The sequence below is a fragment of the Aotus nancymaae genome, unplaced genomic scaffold (assembly GCF_030222135.1).
Source record: "Aotus nancymaae isolate 86718 unplaced genomic scaffold, 86718_ANA_hifiasm-v0.15.2.pri h1tg000058l, whole genome shotgun sequence".
NCBI lineage: Eukaryota > Metazoa > Chordata > Mammalia > Primates > Aotidae > Aotus > Aotus nancymaae.
The window spans coordinates 26,405,645-26,424,535 of record NW_026988472.1 but is presented as its reverse complement, the minus strand read 5'-3'; the positions used below and the strand labels follow the sequence as shown (position 1 = coordinate 26,424,535).

The 18,891-nt window shown below is 35.4% G+C and overlaps 1 protein-coding gene across 11 annotated transcripts in view; it reads right to left on the bottom strand.

Moving 5' to 3' along the window:
- The window catches only part of DMD (dystrophin), a 2,277,745-nt gene that overhangs the window by 1,512,420 nt on the left and 746,434 nt on the right, over window positions 1-18,891 (bottom strand). For all 11 annotated transcript variants that reach the window (XM_064364425.1, XM_064364424.1, XM_064364427.1 and 8 more), the window contains exon 12: window positions 13,899-14,049. In XM_064364425.1, coding sequence (XP_064220495.1) covers window positions 13,899-14,049 — 151 coding nt within the window. The remainder of the gene's footprint in view (window positions 1-13,898; window positions 14,050-18,891) is intronic.

The following is an 18,891-nucleotide window of genomic DNA, read 5'->3' as shown; positions in this document are numbered from 1 at the left end:
CAGAGCAAAACTAAATGAAGCTGGGATAATAAAAGATAAGAAATAAGAAATAAAAAAATAGGCTGGGCATAGTGGCTCATGCCTGTAATCCCAACACTCTGGGAGGCCGAGGCAGGTGGATCATGAGGTCAAGAGATTGAAACCATCCTGGCCAACAAGGTAAAATCCCATCTCTACTAAAAGTACAAACAAAAATAGCTGGGCGTGGTGGCACGTGCCTATAGTCCCAGCCACTCGAGAGGCTGTGGCAGGAGAATCACTTGAATCCAGGAGTTGGAGGTTGCAGTGAGCCAAGATCAAGCCACTGCACTCCACCCTAGTGACAGAAGGAGACTCTGTCTCAAAAAAAAAAATAAATAAAAAGTCATTTCTTTGAAAAGATAAATAAAATTAATAGACCACTAGCTAGATTAAGAAAAAAAGAGAGGAATCAAATAAGCAAAGTCAGAGATGATAAATGTGACATTACAACTGATATCCCAGAAATACAAAAGATTATCAGAGACTACTATGGGAATCTTTAAGTACACAAATTAGACAATTTAGAAGAAATGGATAAATTCCTGGATATATATCACCTCCCAAAATTGAACCACAAGAAGCAAAAATCTTGGACAGCCCAATAATAAGTTGTGAAACTGAATTAGTAATAAACTATCTCCCAAGAAAATAAAGCCCACAACCAGACATATTCACAGCCGAATTCTACCAGACATGCAAAGAACGGGTCCCAGTCCTACTGTAACTGTTGCAAAAAATCAAACAGGAGAAAATTGCCCCTAATTAATTCTACAAAGCCAGTATCACCCTAATACCAAAGGCAGGTAAGGACACAACAAAAAAAAAAAGAAAACCACAGGCCAATATCCCTGATGAACTTAGATGCAAAAATCCTCAACAGAATACTCCAAACCAAATCCAAAAGCACATCAAAAAGATAACACATGACAACCAAGTGAGCTTCATTCCAGGTATGTAGGGATGGTTCAACACATGCAGATCAGTATGTGTGATTCACCACATAAAGAGAATTAAAAACAAAAACCATACGATAATCTCAATAGATGCAGAAAAGGCATTTGATAAAATTCAGCATCTCCCCATAATAAAAACCCTCAACAACTAGGCATTAAGGGAACATATCTCAAAACAACAAAAGTCATATACGACAAACCATGAGCCAACATCATACTAAACAGGAAAATGTTGAGAGTACTCCCTGCCCAAAGAACAACAACAAGACAAGGATACCCATTTTCACAGCTCCTATTTAACATAGTACTGGAAGTCCTAGCTAGAGCAATCAGGTAATAGAAAGAAGTAAAAGGCACCCAAATTGGGAAAAAGAAAGTCAAACGATGTCTGTTCACTGATGATAGGATTTTACATCTAAAAAACCCTAAAGACTCCACTAAAAGGCCCCTACATTTGATAAATAACTTCAGTAAAATTTCAGGATATGAAATCAATGTAAGAAATCAGTAGCAAAGACTGAAAGAGACAAACAAAGGCATTACATAATGGTAAAAGGATCAATACAACAAGAAGAGCTAATGATCCTAAATATATACACACCCAATATAGGAGCAACCAGGTACATAAAGCAAGTTCTTAACAACCTACAAAGAGACTTAGACTCCCACACAATAATGATGGGAGACTTTGACACTCCACTGTCAATATTAGATCAACGAGACAGAAAATTAACAAAGATATCCAGGACTTGAAATCAGATCTGGACTAAGCAAACCTAATAGAAATCTACAGAACTCTCCACCCCAAATCCATAGAATATACATCCTTCTCAGCACCACATAGCACCGACTTTAAAACTAACCACATAATTGGAAGTAAATCACTCCTCAGCAAATGCAAAAGAACGGAAATCATAACAGTCTCTCGGACTACAGTGCAATCGAATTACAACTCGGGATTAAGAAACTAACTCAGAACTGCACTACTTCATGGAAACTGAACAACTGGCTCTTGAATATTGACTGGATAAACAATGAAATTAAAGCAGAAATAAAGATGTTCTTTGAAACCAACGAGAATGAAGACACCATGTACCAGAATCACTGGGACACATTTAAAGCAGAGTCTAGAGGGAAATTTACAGCAATAAATGCCCACAGGAGAAGCAAGGAAATATCTAAAATCGACACCCTATCCTCAAAATTGAAAGAGTTAGAGGAGCAAGATTTGAAAAACTAAAAAGCTAGCAGAAGACAAGAAATAACTAATATCAGAGCAGAAGTGAAGGAGATAGAGACACAAAAAAAACCCTTCAAAAATCAATAAATCCAGGAGTTGGTTTTTTGAAAAGATCAACAAAATAGACAGCCAGATTAATAAAAAAGGAAAGAGAGAAGACTCAAATAGATGCAATAAAAAACGACAAACGGGATATCACCACAGATTCTACAGAAATAGAAACTACCATCAAAGATTACTACAAACGACTCTATGCACATAAACCAGTAAACCTGGAAGAAATGGATAAATTCCTGGACACTTGCACCCTCCCAAGCCTAAACCAGGAAGAAGATGAAACCCTGAATAGACCAATAACAAGGGCAGAAGTTGAGGCAGCAATTAATAGCCTACCAACCAAAAAAGCCCAGATCCAGATGGGTTCATAGCCAAATTCTACCAGACATACAAAGAGGAGCTGGTAGCAAACTTTCTGAAACTTTTACAAGCAATCCAAAAAGAGGGAATCCTTCCCAAATCATTTTATGAGACCAACATCATCCTGATACCAAAACCCAGCAGAGACTCAACGAAAAAAGAAAAGTTCAGGCCAATTTCCATGATGAACATAGATATAAAAATCTTCAATAGAATACTGGCAAACTGATTGCAACAGCACATCAAAAAGTTTATCCATCATGATCAAGTAGGCTTCATCCTGGGGATGCAAGCCTGGTTCAACATATGCAAATCTGTAAAGGTAATCCACCACATAAACAGAACCAAAGACAAAAACCACATGATCATCTCAATAGATGCAGAGAAGGCCTTCAACAAAATTCAACAGCACTTTATGCTAAAAACTCTCAATAAACTAGGCATAGACAGAACATATCTCAAAATAATAAAAGCTATTTATGACAAACTCACAGTCAATATCATACTGAAGGGGCAAAAACTGGAAGCATTCCCTTTGAAATCTGGCAGTAGACAAGGATGCCCTCTCTCACCACTCCTATTCAACATAGTATTGGAAGTTCTAGCCAGAGCAATCAGGAAAGAAGAAGAAATAAAGGGTATTCAATTAGGAAAGGATGAAGTCAAATTGTCTCTATTTGCAGACAACATGATTGTATATTTAGAAGACCACATCATTTCAGCCCAAAATCTCCTTAAACTAATAAGCAACTTCAGTAAAGTCTCAGGATACAAAATCAAGGTGCAGAAATCACAAGCATTCCTATACACCAATAACAGAGTAAAAGAGAACCAAATCAAGAGGGAACTCCCATTCACAATTGCTACAAAGAGAGTAAAATATCTAAGAATACAACTAACAAAGGATGTAAAGGACCTCTTCAAGGAGAACTACAAACCACTGTTCAAAGAAATAAGAGAGGACACAAACAGATGGAAAAACATTCTATGCTCATGGTTAGGAATAATCAATATTGTGCAAATGGCCATACTGCAGAAAGTAATTTATAGATTAAACACTATCTTCATCAAGATGACTCTCTTTACAGAACTGGAAAAAACCACCTTAAACTTCATATGGAACCAAAACAAAGCCCGCATAGCCAAGACAATCCTAAGCAAAAACAACAAAGCTGGAGGCATCATCTACCTGTCTTCAAACTATACTACAAGGCTACAGTAATCAAAACAGCATGGTACTGGTACCAAAACAGAGATATAGACCAATGGAACAGAACAGAGGCCTCAGACGCAACATCACACATCTACAACCATATGATCTTTGACAAACCTCACAAAAACAAGCAATGGGAAAAGGATTCCCTGTTTAATAAATGGTGCTGGGATAACTGGCCAGCCATGTGCAGAAATCAGAAACTGGACCCCTTCCTGACACCTTACACTAAAATTAACTCCACATGGATTAAAGACTTAAACATAAGACCTAACACCATAAAAACCCAAGAAGAAAACCTAGGCAAAACCATTCAGGACATAGGCATAGGCAAGGACTTCATGGCTAAAACACCAAAAGCACTGGCACCAAAAGGCCAAATAGACAAATGGGACCTAATTAAACTCCAGACTTTCTGTACAGCAAAAGAAACAATCATTAGAGTGAACCGGCAACCAACAGAATGGGAAACAATTTTTGCAATCTACCCATCTGACAAAGGGCTAATATCCACAATGTACAAACAACTACAACAGATTTACAAGAAGAAAAGAAACAAACCCATTCAAAAGTGGGTGAAGGACATGAACAGACACTTTTCAAAAGAAGACATATATGAGGCCAACAAACATGAAAAAATGCTCATCATCACTGGTCATTAGAGAAATGTAAATAAAAACCACATTGAGATATCATCTCACGCCAGTTAGAATGGCAATCATTAAAAAATCTGCAGACAACAGATGCTGAAGAGGATGTGAAGAAAAAGGAACACTTTTACACCGTTGGTGGGAGTGTAAATTAGTTCAACCACTGTGGAAGACACTGTGTCCATTCCTCAAGGACCTAGAAATAGAAATTCCACTTGACCCAGCAATCACATTACTGGGTATATATCCAAAGTATTATAAATCTTTCTATTATAAAGACACATGCACATGTATGTTCACTGCATCACTGTTTACAATAGCAAAGAGTTGGAACCAACCCAAATGCCCATCAATGATAGACTGGACAAGGAAAATGTGGCACATATACACCATGGAATACTATGCACCCATAAGAAACGATGAGTTTGTGTCCTTTGTAGGGACATGAATGAATCTGGAAACCATCATTCTCAGCAAACTGACAGAAGAACAGAAAATCAAACACCACATGTTCTCACTCATAGGTGGGTGTTGAACATTGAGAACACATGGGCAAAGGGAGGGGAGCATCACAAACTGGGGTCTTTTGGGGGGAACTAGGGGTGGGACAGTAGGGGGTAGGGAGGTTGGGCAGGGATAACATGGGGAGAAGTGCCAGATGTAGGTGACAGAGGGATGGAGGCAGCAAACCACATTGCCATGTATACCTATGCAACAATTCTGCATGATCTGCACATGTACCCCAGAATCTAAAGTACAATGTATATATATATACATACACACACACACACACACACACACACACACACACACATATATATAAATTTATGGGTACAGAGTAGGTGTATTTGTGTGGTACATGAGATGTTTTGATACAGGCATGCAATGTGAAATAATCACATCATGGAGAATTGAGTAACTATCACCTCAAGCATTGTCCTTTGTTTTACAAGCAATCCAATTATACTTTTAGCTATATTAAAATGTACAATAAGTTGTTATTGACTATAGTTACTCTATGATATGATCAAATTGTATGTCTTTTCATTATTTCTAACTATAATTTTTGTACCCAATAAGCATCACCACCTCCCTTCCACTACTCTTTCCAGTCTCTGATAACCATCCTTCTACATCCTATTTCCGTGAGTTCAATTGTTCTAATTTTTAGATCTCAAAGATAAGTGAGAACATATGAGATGTTTGTCTTTCTCTGCCTGATTTATTTCACTTAACAATGTCTCTAGTTCCACCCACATTGTTGCAAATGACAGTACCTCATTCTTTTTAAAAGGATAGATATCATTTAAAAAAACAAAAAACAACATGTGTTGGCAAGGATGTGGAGAAAAGAAAATGTTTATACACTCTTGATTGGAATATAAGTTAATACAAATGTTATGGAAAACAGTATGGAGATTTCTCAAAGAACTTAAAACACAACTATTTGATCCTGCAATCCTAGTACTAGGTATATACTCAACAACAACAGCAAAGTATGTTACATGAAAAAGATACCTGCAGTTGTATGTTTATCATAGCACTATTTACAACAGCAAAGAATCAACCTAAGCGTCCATCAATAAATGATTGGATAAAGAAAATGTGATATGTGTATACACACACACACACACACACACACACACACACCATAGAATACTACACAGCCATAAAAAGTATGAAATCATGTCGTTAGCAGCTACATGGATAATAACTAGAGGCCATTACCCTAAGTGAAGTAACTTGGAAACAGAAAGTTAAATGCCACATGTTCTTGCTTATAAGTAGAATCTAAACAAAGGGTACACATGGACATATAGAGTGGAATAATATAAATTGGAAACTACAAAAGATTAAAGGGTGGTAGGTGGTAAGGGGTGAAAAATTACCTATTGAGTACACTGTTAGCTCTTTAGGTAGTAGATATACTAAAATCCCATACTCCACCACTATATAATATATCCATGTAACAAACCTGCACATGTACCCCCTGAGTCTATTTTAAAAATCCTTCTAGGACATGTTTATTACCAGAATAAATGAGAGAATACATTATATTCAGCTAGCACAGTGCTTAGCAGAGTTGGTAGGTGGTAAGGAAATGCTTATTTTCTTTCACTTCTGATATCTTCACATTATCCTTCCATTCTTACACTAAGATGCATGGAAATAGCTCTTTGGGGCATCAGTATTTATTTCTAATAACTTGGTAATCATATTATGTATATTTAATTATCAAATATTCTCAGCATACCAGAACTGTAAGACCATTATGTAAAAATATTTTAGTGCTTTTTTAGTCTTACTAGATATGACTTAGATTTTTAATTGTTAAAGTGTACATTATAATTACTTCCATTGAATAATAGAGTACTACAAGTTTTACTAGAAATCTAGTAGTATTAGAAATCTACCAGAAATTCTGTTTATAACAGAAATATTACACATACTACTCCATAATTAACAATTTTATATTCTTCAGAAAAAGTATCATATTCAACCTTACTTTTTAATGTGGTAATGGATTTATGGTCATGTAATTTGTTATCAGATATATTTATATATTTACCAGGGAAAATTACTGCCTTAAAATTCATGTTATTGTATCTGTCTTAGCTTTCTTGTAAAGAAGTTTCCCTGAAATGCACTCTAAAATGTTTTATATAATTAAATAATTGATTCACATTATTAATTTTGTATTACCTATACCAAAGAGCTGGAATTGATTGTTACAGTACTGGTTCAGAAAAATAGAGACACTTTACATGAGACTAACTTAGTAAGTGAAAAATAGGGTCCTTATTTTATTCTACTGCAGAAGTCAGCATCTTCTCATGGAGAAGCATTACAGGAGGAATGAAGTATTATAACTCCCATTAGGGCCTCTAAGATGAAGGAGTCTTGAGCAGGTAAAATTTTCATAGCTATCTTGATTTACTTTAAAACAAAACTGTGACATTTTCAGTAATGTTACTGAATCAATACTCAGTAATTTCTAATAAGCTAAATAATAATCTGATAGCTAGAAATACCTGATTCGTAAAATAATACTATGGGCATGGATTTTATAATCATTTTTATTTTAATAATCTATAGCATTACTGTGCAAATATATCCTTGGAATATGATGTCTGTTAATATAATGCTTATGGGAAATTAGATGTCTTCTCAATTAGATTTAAAAAAACTGTAACTGAGTATCATGCACCTACTACTACATAGACTGTGTAAGTGTATTCATTTTTACATTAACTTCAAATCATTTATGTCAAAACAATAATGCTACCACTCAAATCAATTTCATGGTCAATGGTTTACCACTATTAAGATATTTGAATACGGGAACGCAACAGAGATAGAAGAAGAAAAGTCAGGGATAGAAGACACCAGAGATAACATCACCAGGTAAGCCACTTTATACATTTTTCTACACCTTTATGAACAGTTTTTTTTTTTTTTTTTTTGCTGTACTCACTTTTTAATTTATCAAAATTTCATGCCCTTGTCAGAAAGTTAGCCATGATGAAGACAGTTTGAGTAATAAAACTAGTCAACATTATCAGAAAATCTGTTCTAAAAACATTTACTGAGCATCAACTATTGACTAAGTACTCTGCAAACACAAAGGAAATCTAGCTCTCTGGTTATATTTTTTTCTGATTGTATTGTTTATTCTCCTTACCATCATAACCATTAAACTTTCATTAAGCACTTATGAGGGCAAAAGACAGGAAATAAAGTGAAACTTCATAGCAGAAACAAATAACACGAAATTTTAATCTTGCTAAGTATGAGCGAGAGCTTTTTAAGCACTAAAAGTACAACTTGATTCTGTGACATTGTCAGACTTAACTGAATCACTTATCCTTCCTCCAACTATTACATTTCTCTTTTATATTGCCTATTTTCTTAATTCCAACTCTCAGGTCCCAGTTGTCCAGTCCCAGAATCTATTATTTTGAGCTTTTTGTTCATTCCCTAAATCTAGTCCTATTGGTTTTGATTTAATCTCCAGAATGCTTCATACCCGTTTACGATTTTTACTGACATTGCTTTCATTCAGGCTCTATATACGTTCTGCAATATCATCTTAACTTGTTTTCTGGCCTCCTCTTTCTCTGTTCTTTCATTTATCTTACAAGAAATATCATCTTAAATATTAAGGTAAGTTTTCCTAAATTGCTGCTCCTTCTAGTTTAATTTCTCATAAATAATGGCTTCCTATTATTCATAGAATAACTGTAAATGGCTGAGTCTTTTATATAAGACTCATGATCACCCTCCATGATTAGCTTTACACCCTCCAGCATTAAGTGTACCACAAGATTTCATAAATGGCTGGTTTCTGTATTCTTCACAGCACCCATGTGCTATAACGAGTGTTTGTTCAGTGATATGGAATAGAATGCAATGGAATGAAGTGAAATGTCAGATCCTTTGGCAGAATTACACCTAAACCTTCTCTGTTACATGAACATCTAGATCATTTTAAAGGTCACCAGATGAGGATATTTCACAATCTTTGCAACCCAAATGTCTGCCTTTAAGTAACCTTCAAGGGAAGGATAGGTGACTGAGCTTTTAAGAGGTTACTCAGTTTGTATTAATCAGTGTTTCACATACAACCTTCACTGAAGTCAGAATGTAGAGTATATATTTATATCTGCAAATCCTAATAATTTGTAAAGTCTTTGTTGATGATGTCACTAAGATAATGCATCTATGATAAAAGTCTAAATCTCTCAAAAGAATGGAAAACAGAGCTAGTAAACTGAGCTTTAAACTTTATCCCAGTCTCACTGCCAGTAGACAAAAGATTTCACTGTTAAATATTTTCCTTTTGATAAAAGTGCCTTCCAAAATGGCAAGCTTCTTTACTATTGATGAAAGCTCAAGGCTTTTACTTCTCAATAGCATCATGCCACTCCTTTGAGGGAAATCATTTCATTCTTTATCAACATCACTAATAAAGTCTATCCCTGAAGACAAAAATGACCAGCTAGAATTATATGTGACATGTTTTTTCAGAGGGGAATGAGAGGTTCAATTTGTTAACTCCCCAGAGAGAATCACTCTTGGGTGCCTCAGATCTAAAGCAAGTCTCTAAATTCTCTCCCCAAAGCAGTGTCTGTGAAGAATGAATGGGTTCTCCCAAATGTTGCAGCCAATGAACTTTTCTCAGTTACCCTGAGTGAAGAGTTTGGCTACATTTAATAGTAACTGCAATAAAGGATCAATTGCTTTACCTTACCTAATTGCCAGATTCTGTAAAAGTGACTTATCTTCCTGGCATTTCACAGTGTTTAAATTTCTAGCCTGCCTCATAATAAAATGCTGTTGAAATGAAGATAGCAAAGGATCCTGTCACAGAATATACAGAAGCATATCTGTAATTTGCACAGTATACTGGCAAGATTGCAAACATTTTAATCTTGCCCTCCAGTTGAGAGAGAAAGCAGGAGACCTCTGTTCTGAACAGAATTTAAATCAATTCCTAGCAATAAAATCCATATCTTATCTTTAATTTTGTCATCTGCAATCATCTTTAAGAAAAAATAAATGGCAATGGTGCAAGGATTTAATGTCCATCTACACAAAGTTAAAAATAAATAACTCAAGTATTATATTAGGTTAGAAGTTTCGTGATGCAGCAGATGGGAGTTTCTTTAGTGGGTATTCTCAGGTTACTGATGCATTTTGTTGTCAGAAAGAGAAATTTTCTTATTTTCAATGATTTACAATTCTTGGGAAGAAAAGCTGCAAAGCGATTCAAACTTAGTTTGAACTCAGTTACACAAAGGAGGAATATTTATTTTCTTTTATTTTACGAAGTGTGGAAAACTAACAAAATAGTTCCTTTTAGGCTGTATATAGTCTTAAAAGACAATATACTGCACATGTTTCATGTCTAAATAAATTCAACTCTTTGCTAAATTGTTTGATTAGTTAAGTCATCTTCTTCTCACTAAAACTGTTTCCAAGTAACAAAAGAGCATTATAAATTTTCAGGACTTGACTATCTTTCTTAATTTTATATATATGAAAAAATCTTTGCTGCAGTGTGCTCAAATAGTTAAAAGTAGGAGTTGGCCTTCCTCTCTGAGCCAGCAAACCAACGCCTTCTGGCCTCTTTATGCCCTTCAAATAAATAAACAATTCCTGGATGTAAAATGTTATATAATCAACTTGCATATAATCTTGTCGCCTTCTTTAGTTTCTAATTTTTTCTTCAAGGCAATTTCATACCCATTAGAAATGGCATACTTTCAAGTAATGAACAATCTATTTAAATTTTATGACAATATTAGTCAAACATTTTCCATTTCGTTCACATTATATCTTTCAGAAAAAAGTACAAAACATTTCAGGTACCTGTCAGAATATTAAGATCCTGAATGGCTTGTCTCACCTTAATGAAGAGTCTGTTCAGCATCCCAAGCTAAGGATTTCCTTCATAGCTGCCCTAAGTTATCCATACTTACAGCTACGCTAACATTCTCCTTCCACTGCTCTTTTGGAGCTCTTCTTCCTGGCTTTCTCTTTACACTCCAGGCATCCAGCACCAGTGTCCTGCTTTCTGATGTTCAGTGTTACTGGCCTAATCTTGGCCTTTCCTAAAATACTTCAAGTTCCAAAAGTGTTGGACATATTAAAACTATGACTGGAAGAAACACTAGAAACAAACTGACTCAACACTTTTATTTCCAAAGTAAAGATAGAGAGAATCTGAGACATTACGTGATTTTAGAAAATGACAATTACAGTTAGTGGTAGAACTTTAACTCGAACTCTGGCTTCTAGTGGGAGAAGGTTATCTTGGGTGAGATTCTTCCAAAAACACAACCTGAGCAAAAGATTTGGGAACAAATGGTTTATTTGGAAGGTGAACTCATAAGGTATTATGAGAGAATGGGGCTATGCAGGAAGTTACCTTACGGATATCTGGAGTTCAGCCTTGCTGGGGAATCTCTGAGAGACTGTGGAGAACACACCTTAGGGACAAAGATTCTATTGGATTTATCTATCAACTTTTATTCCTTATTGGCTAAGGGCAGTTCTGGTGACACTAATTCCATCCAGTTCCTGTCTACCTTCAAACTGGCTGAAATGTTTCTGCACCAGAAATGCCATCAGACAGAGAGAAGCCATAGGTGTACATCAGTCTTGTCCAATCCATGACCCAGGATGGCTTTGAATGTGGCCCAACACAAATTTGTAAACTTTCTGAAAATTTTTTGGCCAGGCTCACGTAATCCCAGCACTTTGGGAGGCCGAGGCAGGCAGAACACAAGGTCAGGATTTCGAGAACAGCCTGACTAACATGGTGAAACCCAGTCTCTACTAAAAACATAAAAACTATCCGGCCATGGTGGCATGTGTCTGTAATCTCAGCTACTCAGGAGGCTGAGGCAGGAGAATTGCTTGAACTCGGGAGGCAGAGGTTGCAGTGCGCCGGGATTGCACCACTGCAATCCAGTCTGGGTAACAGAGGGAGACTCCATCTCAAAAAAAAAAAAAAAAAAAAAAATTGCAATTATTTCTTTTAGTCCCTCAGCTATCATTAGTGTTAGTATATTTTAAGTGTGGCCCAAGACAATTCTTCCATTGTGGCCCAGGGAAGCCAACAGGTTGGACGCCTCTGATGTATACAGACACTCTCTGCACGTAACTTCCAGTGTAGGCCAAGGGCAAGAGAGCAGACATAGTGTAAACCAGAGATGCAAATGTTCCACACAGGAAAAGTGGTACAATAGAGAACTAGCACTGGACCTAACTTATTCATCAGTTATTCAATTAGTATCCACGTGACAAGTTAACGTATCACAGTCACAATTTCAACATAATTATGATATAGTTGGTGTTAATTTTTTTTCCTTATGGTGTAGCAGATGGGGATTGCCATAGTTACAGCTCTTCTTACATGCTAGATCTTAAACTGCTGTGGCCAAAGGACTCCTGGAGGTCAGTAATAGTAAGGGTTGACCCCATCTGTCATTGAAACCTAAAGGTCATTAAATTAAAAAAAAAAAAAAAAAGTCTAGAACTTAGAAATAAATGTGTATTTTATTTGCATTGAAGAAATGTGAAGCTATATCTGACAGAGTATTATAAAGAGAGAGAATTAAGTTAGGCACAAAGCAGATTTAGGAGGTATGAGGTAAAGGAGCAGATATTCCCTTTCAAAGCCATAAATCCAAGAACTACCGATCATAAGCAGAGTTGCCAGATGAAATAAAGGATGCTCAGCAAAATGTGAATTTCAGATAAACAATGAATAATTTGTGACACACACTAAGAAAATTATTTGCTGTTTATCTGAAATTTACATTTAGCTAGGGTTCTTTTATTTTTGTTTGCTCAGTGTGGCAACCCTAATCCTAGGACAACCACAGAGGATCTTCTCTGTGTGGCTATCCTCATGAATTGGGCAGGAACCTGTTTTGACAGTAAAACTCAGAGCTAATTTTAATATTTTATAGCATTTATTAAAATGAAGTATCCTTATAATTTTGGATCAGAAATATTATTGTAGAAGTCTCAATCACAGAAACAAAAAAATGCTTTCTGGCAGCGAGGGAGCATAACTGTAAATGTATGAGTAAACTGAAGAAAAAAGATGGAAAAATTAACATATAAAAAATGTCATATTTTATAGAAAAGCAATGCTAGAGACCCTCATTTATCATCAAGCTTGGCCGGCTTCAAGTTACCATAAATTCAAAGTACATAAAAAATATCTTAGTCTTATTATTTAAATTTGCATTACAAGTAATCTCTATGAAGGCTTTCTTCCAGGAAAGCAAATTTTTAATAAATCACATACCCTGTATTGTTTTCATTCACAAATATGTTTGATTTATTTTCCAAATACAAAAATCCAAGTTACGTTATTTGGAAAAACAACAAATGTATGCTATAACAAAAATGCCTGAGACTGGGTAATTTATGAAGAATGTAAATTTATTTTTTCAAAGTTCTAGAGTTTGGGACATCCAAGATCAAGGTGTTAGCATCTGGTGAGGGCCTTCTCACAGAGTTTTCACATGGTACATGGTAGAGGGATAAGAGATAGGAGAACACTGTGTGAAGTTCGTTTTTTTTTTTTTTTTTTTTTTTTTTTTTTTTAAATTAGGGCCTCTATCCTATTCATGGTGGAGAAGCCCTGATGAATTAATCACCCTTAAATATCCCACTTCTTAATACTATCACCTAAATTTTGAAGGGGATTCATTCAAGCCCATTGAAACAAAGACTGCAAAAAAAAAATAGGTAAAACTTTTTAAATTATGGCTGACTTTAAGTTTTAATTATCTCCCATCAACCATGTCATCTATGTTAATGTGTACAGGTAATATACACAGTTTGCTTTCTATTGGAAAGCATACAACATAAAATATACCTACCTTATGTTGTTGTACTTGGCGTTTTAGGTCTTCAAGATCAGGTCCAAGGGGCTCTTCCTCCATTTTCCTTGTTCTTTCTTCTGTTTTTGTTAGCCAGTCATTTAACTCTTTCAGTTTCTGATTCTGGAGATCCATTAAAACTCTATGCAAACTGAAAATGTGAAAGAAGTCTCTTATTACCTCTTTTAATGAAGCATTACTAAACCTCACAAAGTAAAACAACGAAATTCATAATGTATGGAATGTTCACATTTGGAAGCATCTATTGGACATTGAGAAGGATGTAAGAAAAGCCCACAATCAATCACCCCGGAAGCTACTCTTTCTCAGGCCTGTCATAATTCACAAATCCTGACTGCTAAAAGTTTCACATATCCAACTAAATGTGAACATGCTAACTGAAGTGCAAACCATCTCTGATAATTGACTTAGTAGCATATTTTCGCAGTCGTTTTTTCACATTCTAATTATTTAATATGTGTGGTGGTTAAGATGGCCACAAATTCTTTGTTTATCTTCCCATCAAGAGATGAGGTCTATCTTCCATCCTTGTGAATATGACCTGGCCTTGTGATTTTTTTGACCACAGAATGTGGCGTAACTGACACCACACCAATTCCAGGTGTAGGCTGTAAAAGAACTGGCAGCATTTCTATATTTTCTCTCTTGAAGCCTAGATTCCATGCCGTAAAGGAGGCCAGACTAGAGTACTCAATCATTAGAGACCATATAGGAGTGATTCTAGGGATGAAATATTACCTTAGAAGTGAGTTTCCAGCTCAGTGCAACCCAAGGAGTGACCCCAGCTATAACATTGGTAATAGAAAAACAACCTGGCTGAGCCCTGCTTATACTTGATCTTCAGAGTCATGACACAATTACAAATTGTTTTAACCCATTAAGTTCGGAGGTCATTTGATACACAGAAATAGATAGGTGAAAGGATGCTTTTCCCCCCCCAAAGATACATAAAATAGTGGGCTGGATAATGAATTTAAAGTCCAAAGGCCTAGTTTCACAGCCCAGCTGTAAGCCCTACAACTAAATTCTTAAATGTTCTCAATTATATTTCCAGCATCAGGGACATGGGATAATACTTTGCCTATTAATTATACAACTTTATGGTGAAGATGAAAACGTATTAAGGTTAATTCATTAATTCAACCAAAACTTGAGATGCAAATGAGAAGTGTTAATCGTTATTTTAAGGGAAATATTCTTTATGAACATCATGTTTAAAGCATTTTCAAACTATATTCTGAACATTGATCTTATAAAGAGGATATAATTTGAATTAGGAATGTATTATTTTGAATACATAATTTTATTCTAAAATCTTTACTTGAAGTTTCCATTAATCATCACATTTAAACACTCAAAGTGTACACATAGCTGAGAGTGTTTATATTAATAGACTTGGTTTTTTGGTTGTTTTAGGTTTACAAAAATTAATGAGATTATAATACAAAGAGTTACCATATAACTTGCACTCAGTCTCCCATTTTAACATCTTATGTTATTATGGAACATTTGTTACAATTAATGAATCAGTATTTGTGCATTATTATTAACTAGAGTCTATATTCTGATTTCCTTAAACTATTTTTTTCTGTTCCAGTATCTCTTCAAAGATTCTATATTACACTCAATTGTCCTGTCTACTTAATCTACTTTCGGCTATGGTAGTTTCTCAGAATTTTTCTGGCAGTTTTTGAAAGTGCTGCCCAGACCAGTATTTTGTAGTATGCCTCTCAGTGGGGATTTGTCTGATTTTATTTCCTTATAATTAAACTGGGTTTTTTGAAAGACTACAGAGGTAATGGGCCATTTTAATCACATTTTATCAAGCATATATACTCTCAACATAACTTATCAATGTTAACTTTGACTACCTGGCTAAAGTGATAGGTGTGACATTTATTCACTGTAAAGTTAATCTTTTCCCCTCTTTTTATACTGTTTTTAAGTAAGAAAGTCACTATACACAGCCCCCATGGAGTGGGGAGTTATATTCCCTCTCCATGGGGGCAGAAAAGTTACATAAGTTATTTGGGTTTTTTTTCTGCATTGGAGATTTGCCTCTATTCCTCCATTTATTTATTTTTGAAATTACTTATTTATACAGCATGGACTCATATATAGTTATTTTATACTTTGGGCTAAATCCACTATTAGTTTTTCCTTTAGGTTTTTGCTCAAACAGTTCCAGCTTTGGACATTGGGAGCTCTTCTATTCGGCTTCTTTGACATATCCCATCAATATGTTTTTTGTTTAGGGTCGGGGAGTGGAGTTGAGCATGTTCTTACTTTCTGGCACTACAAAATGCTCCAGGCTCATTTGCTATATTCCCTTTCCTAGTTTTAGAATCAGCCATTTCTCCACAGTGTTCTGGTTCCTTTTTTGGGGGGGGTGGGGGTGGGGATGGGGGTGGGTAGAATGTTACTGGAAACCATGATCCTGGAACCCAAGATCCTGTTGCTAGGTATGCTCATTGCTTCTGGGGTATTGTAGCTTACAGGACCTCTAGGTTGACAGAAAGAAGTGGATGTGTGAGTGTGTACTTAACCATAAATACATCTATATGTAATTATCTCATATATATTAAGCTAAATCGGAATTTATCCATCTCTCTCCTTGTGGCTTCTGCCCCTTGCTTACCTGTCAACTGCCTCATCAACAGTAAGAATCTGACTTAAAGTAAAAGTTTTTATAAGAAACTCAAAAATGATTTATTTAAACTAGAAGATGAGATGGCCCCTGTTCCATGTTTGGCTCTTCATGCTGCTGAATCCACAGACAGAGAAAGAGGTTACCACACAGAACCTAAACATAAAGGATCCACTGAGTTCATCCTATACAATAGGGGCAAGTAGGACTACATCAGAGAACTAGGGGCATTTGCCAGGAGTTTCATAGTATTCCAATATACAATAATGTTAACCAATAAAAAATAGAAGATGCTTGATCAATATGGAACCATTAATAATATGGTTCTTTGGAAGGATGAATTTCATACTCCCACTAAGGTCAAAGTCTGCTATTAGAAGAAATTCTTCTATAGTAATCAAGACAGCATTGTATTGGTATAAAACAGATGAAAGGAACATAATAGAGAACCCAGGAATAAATCCAGGCATTTGCAGTCAACTGATTTTTGACAAGGGTGTCAGGAACACACCACTAGGAAAGGACACTCTTTTCAGCAAATGCTACCAAGAAAAGTAAAAACTTACATGCAGAAGAATAAAATTAGACCCTTATCTCTTGCCTCATAGAAAAACCAAATTAAAATGGATTAAAAAATGTAAGACTCAAAACTATCAAACTATTAGTAGGAAACATAGAGGAAAAGCTTCATAACATTTGTTTGGGCAGTAACTTTCGAATATGACTTTAAAAGCACAAGCAAAAAAGCAAAAATACACTGAGGACTTATACCAAACTAAAAATTTCTGCACAGCAAAAAAATAAAATTTTAAAATTAAAAATTAACAGAGTAAAAGGATAACCTACAGAGTGGGAAAAATATTTGCAAATGTATCTGATGAGGGTTCATATCAAAAATATGTAAAAAATTCAAACAATTCCATAGCAAGAAAACAAATAACCTGATTAAAAATAGGCAAAAGACCAAAATTGACACTTATCATAAAAAGAACAAATGGATAACACATATATGAAAAAAATGCTCAACATCACTAATCAGCTGTGAAATGTACATCTAAACCACAATGAGATATCACCTTATCTGCAGAGAAAAAGGGACACTCATACACTCTTGGTGGGAGTGTAAATTAGTTCAACTATTGTCGAAAACAGTGAGGTGATTCCTCAAAGGCCTAAAAACAGAAATACCATTCGACCCAGCAATCCTATTACTGGGGATATACTCAAAGGAATATAAATTAGTCTACCAAAAAGACACAAACCCACATATATTCATGGCAGCACTATTCATGATAGCAAAGACACTTAATCAACCTAAATGCCCATCAGTGGTAAACTGGATAAAGAAAAGGTGGTAAATACATACCATGGAATACTATGCAGCCATAACAAAGATTAAGGTCATGTCCTTTGCAAGTACATAGATGGCGCTGGAGGCCATTATCCTTAGTAAAGTAATGCAGAAACAGAAAACCAAATATCGCATGGTCTCACTTATAAGTGAAAGCTAAATGATGAGAACACATGGACACGTAGAAGAGAATGACAGACACAGGGCCTATTGGAGTTTGGAGTGTGGTAGGAGGGAAAGAATCAGGAAAAATAACTAATGGATATATCCATTAGTTATTTTTATCACCAGGCTTATACCTGGTGATGAAATAATCTGTACAATAAACTCCCATGACACAAGTTTACCTATGTAACAAACCTGTACATGTACCCTTGCACTTAAAAGTTAAAATAAAATTAAACTAACCATATCCTTGCCAAAAGAATAAAGAGATATCACCTAACTCTTGTTAGGATAGCTACTATCCAAAAGAAAAGAGATAAATATTGATAACAATGTAGAAAAAAGGCACCTACTATGTACCTGCAAAAGTTAAAAATTAGAAATTAAGAAAAAAAGAAAACCTTTACACACTCCAAGTGGGAATGGAAATCAGTATAGTCATTATGGAAAACAGTATGAAAGTTCCTTGAAATATGAATAACAAAACTATTACGTGATATAAAATCTCACTAAGAATTCTATGTACAAAGGAAATGAAATGAGTATGTCAAAGAAATACTTGCATTACCATTTTTATTACAGCACCATTCATAGCCAAGATATGGAATCAACCTAAATATCCACCAATGTATGAATGGATAAAGAAAATGTGGTATACATATACACAATGGAACACTATTCAGCCATAAAAAATAAAATGTTGAAGAGAGATCCAAGATGGCTGATCACTAGCAGCTCGGGCTCGTAGCTCCCAGTGAAAGCACAGAGAACGGGAGGACGCCACACTTTCAGACGAATATTTGTTGCTC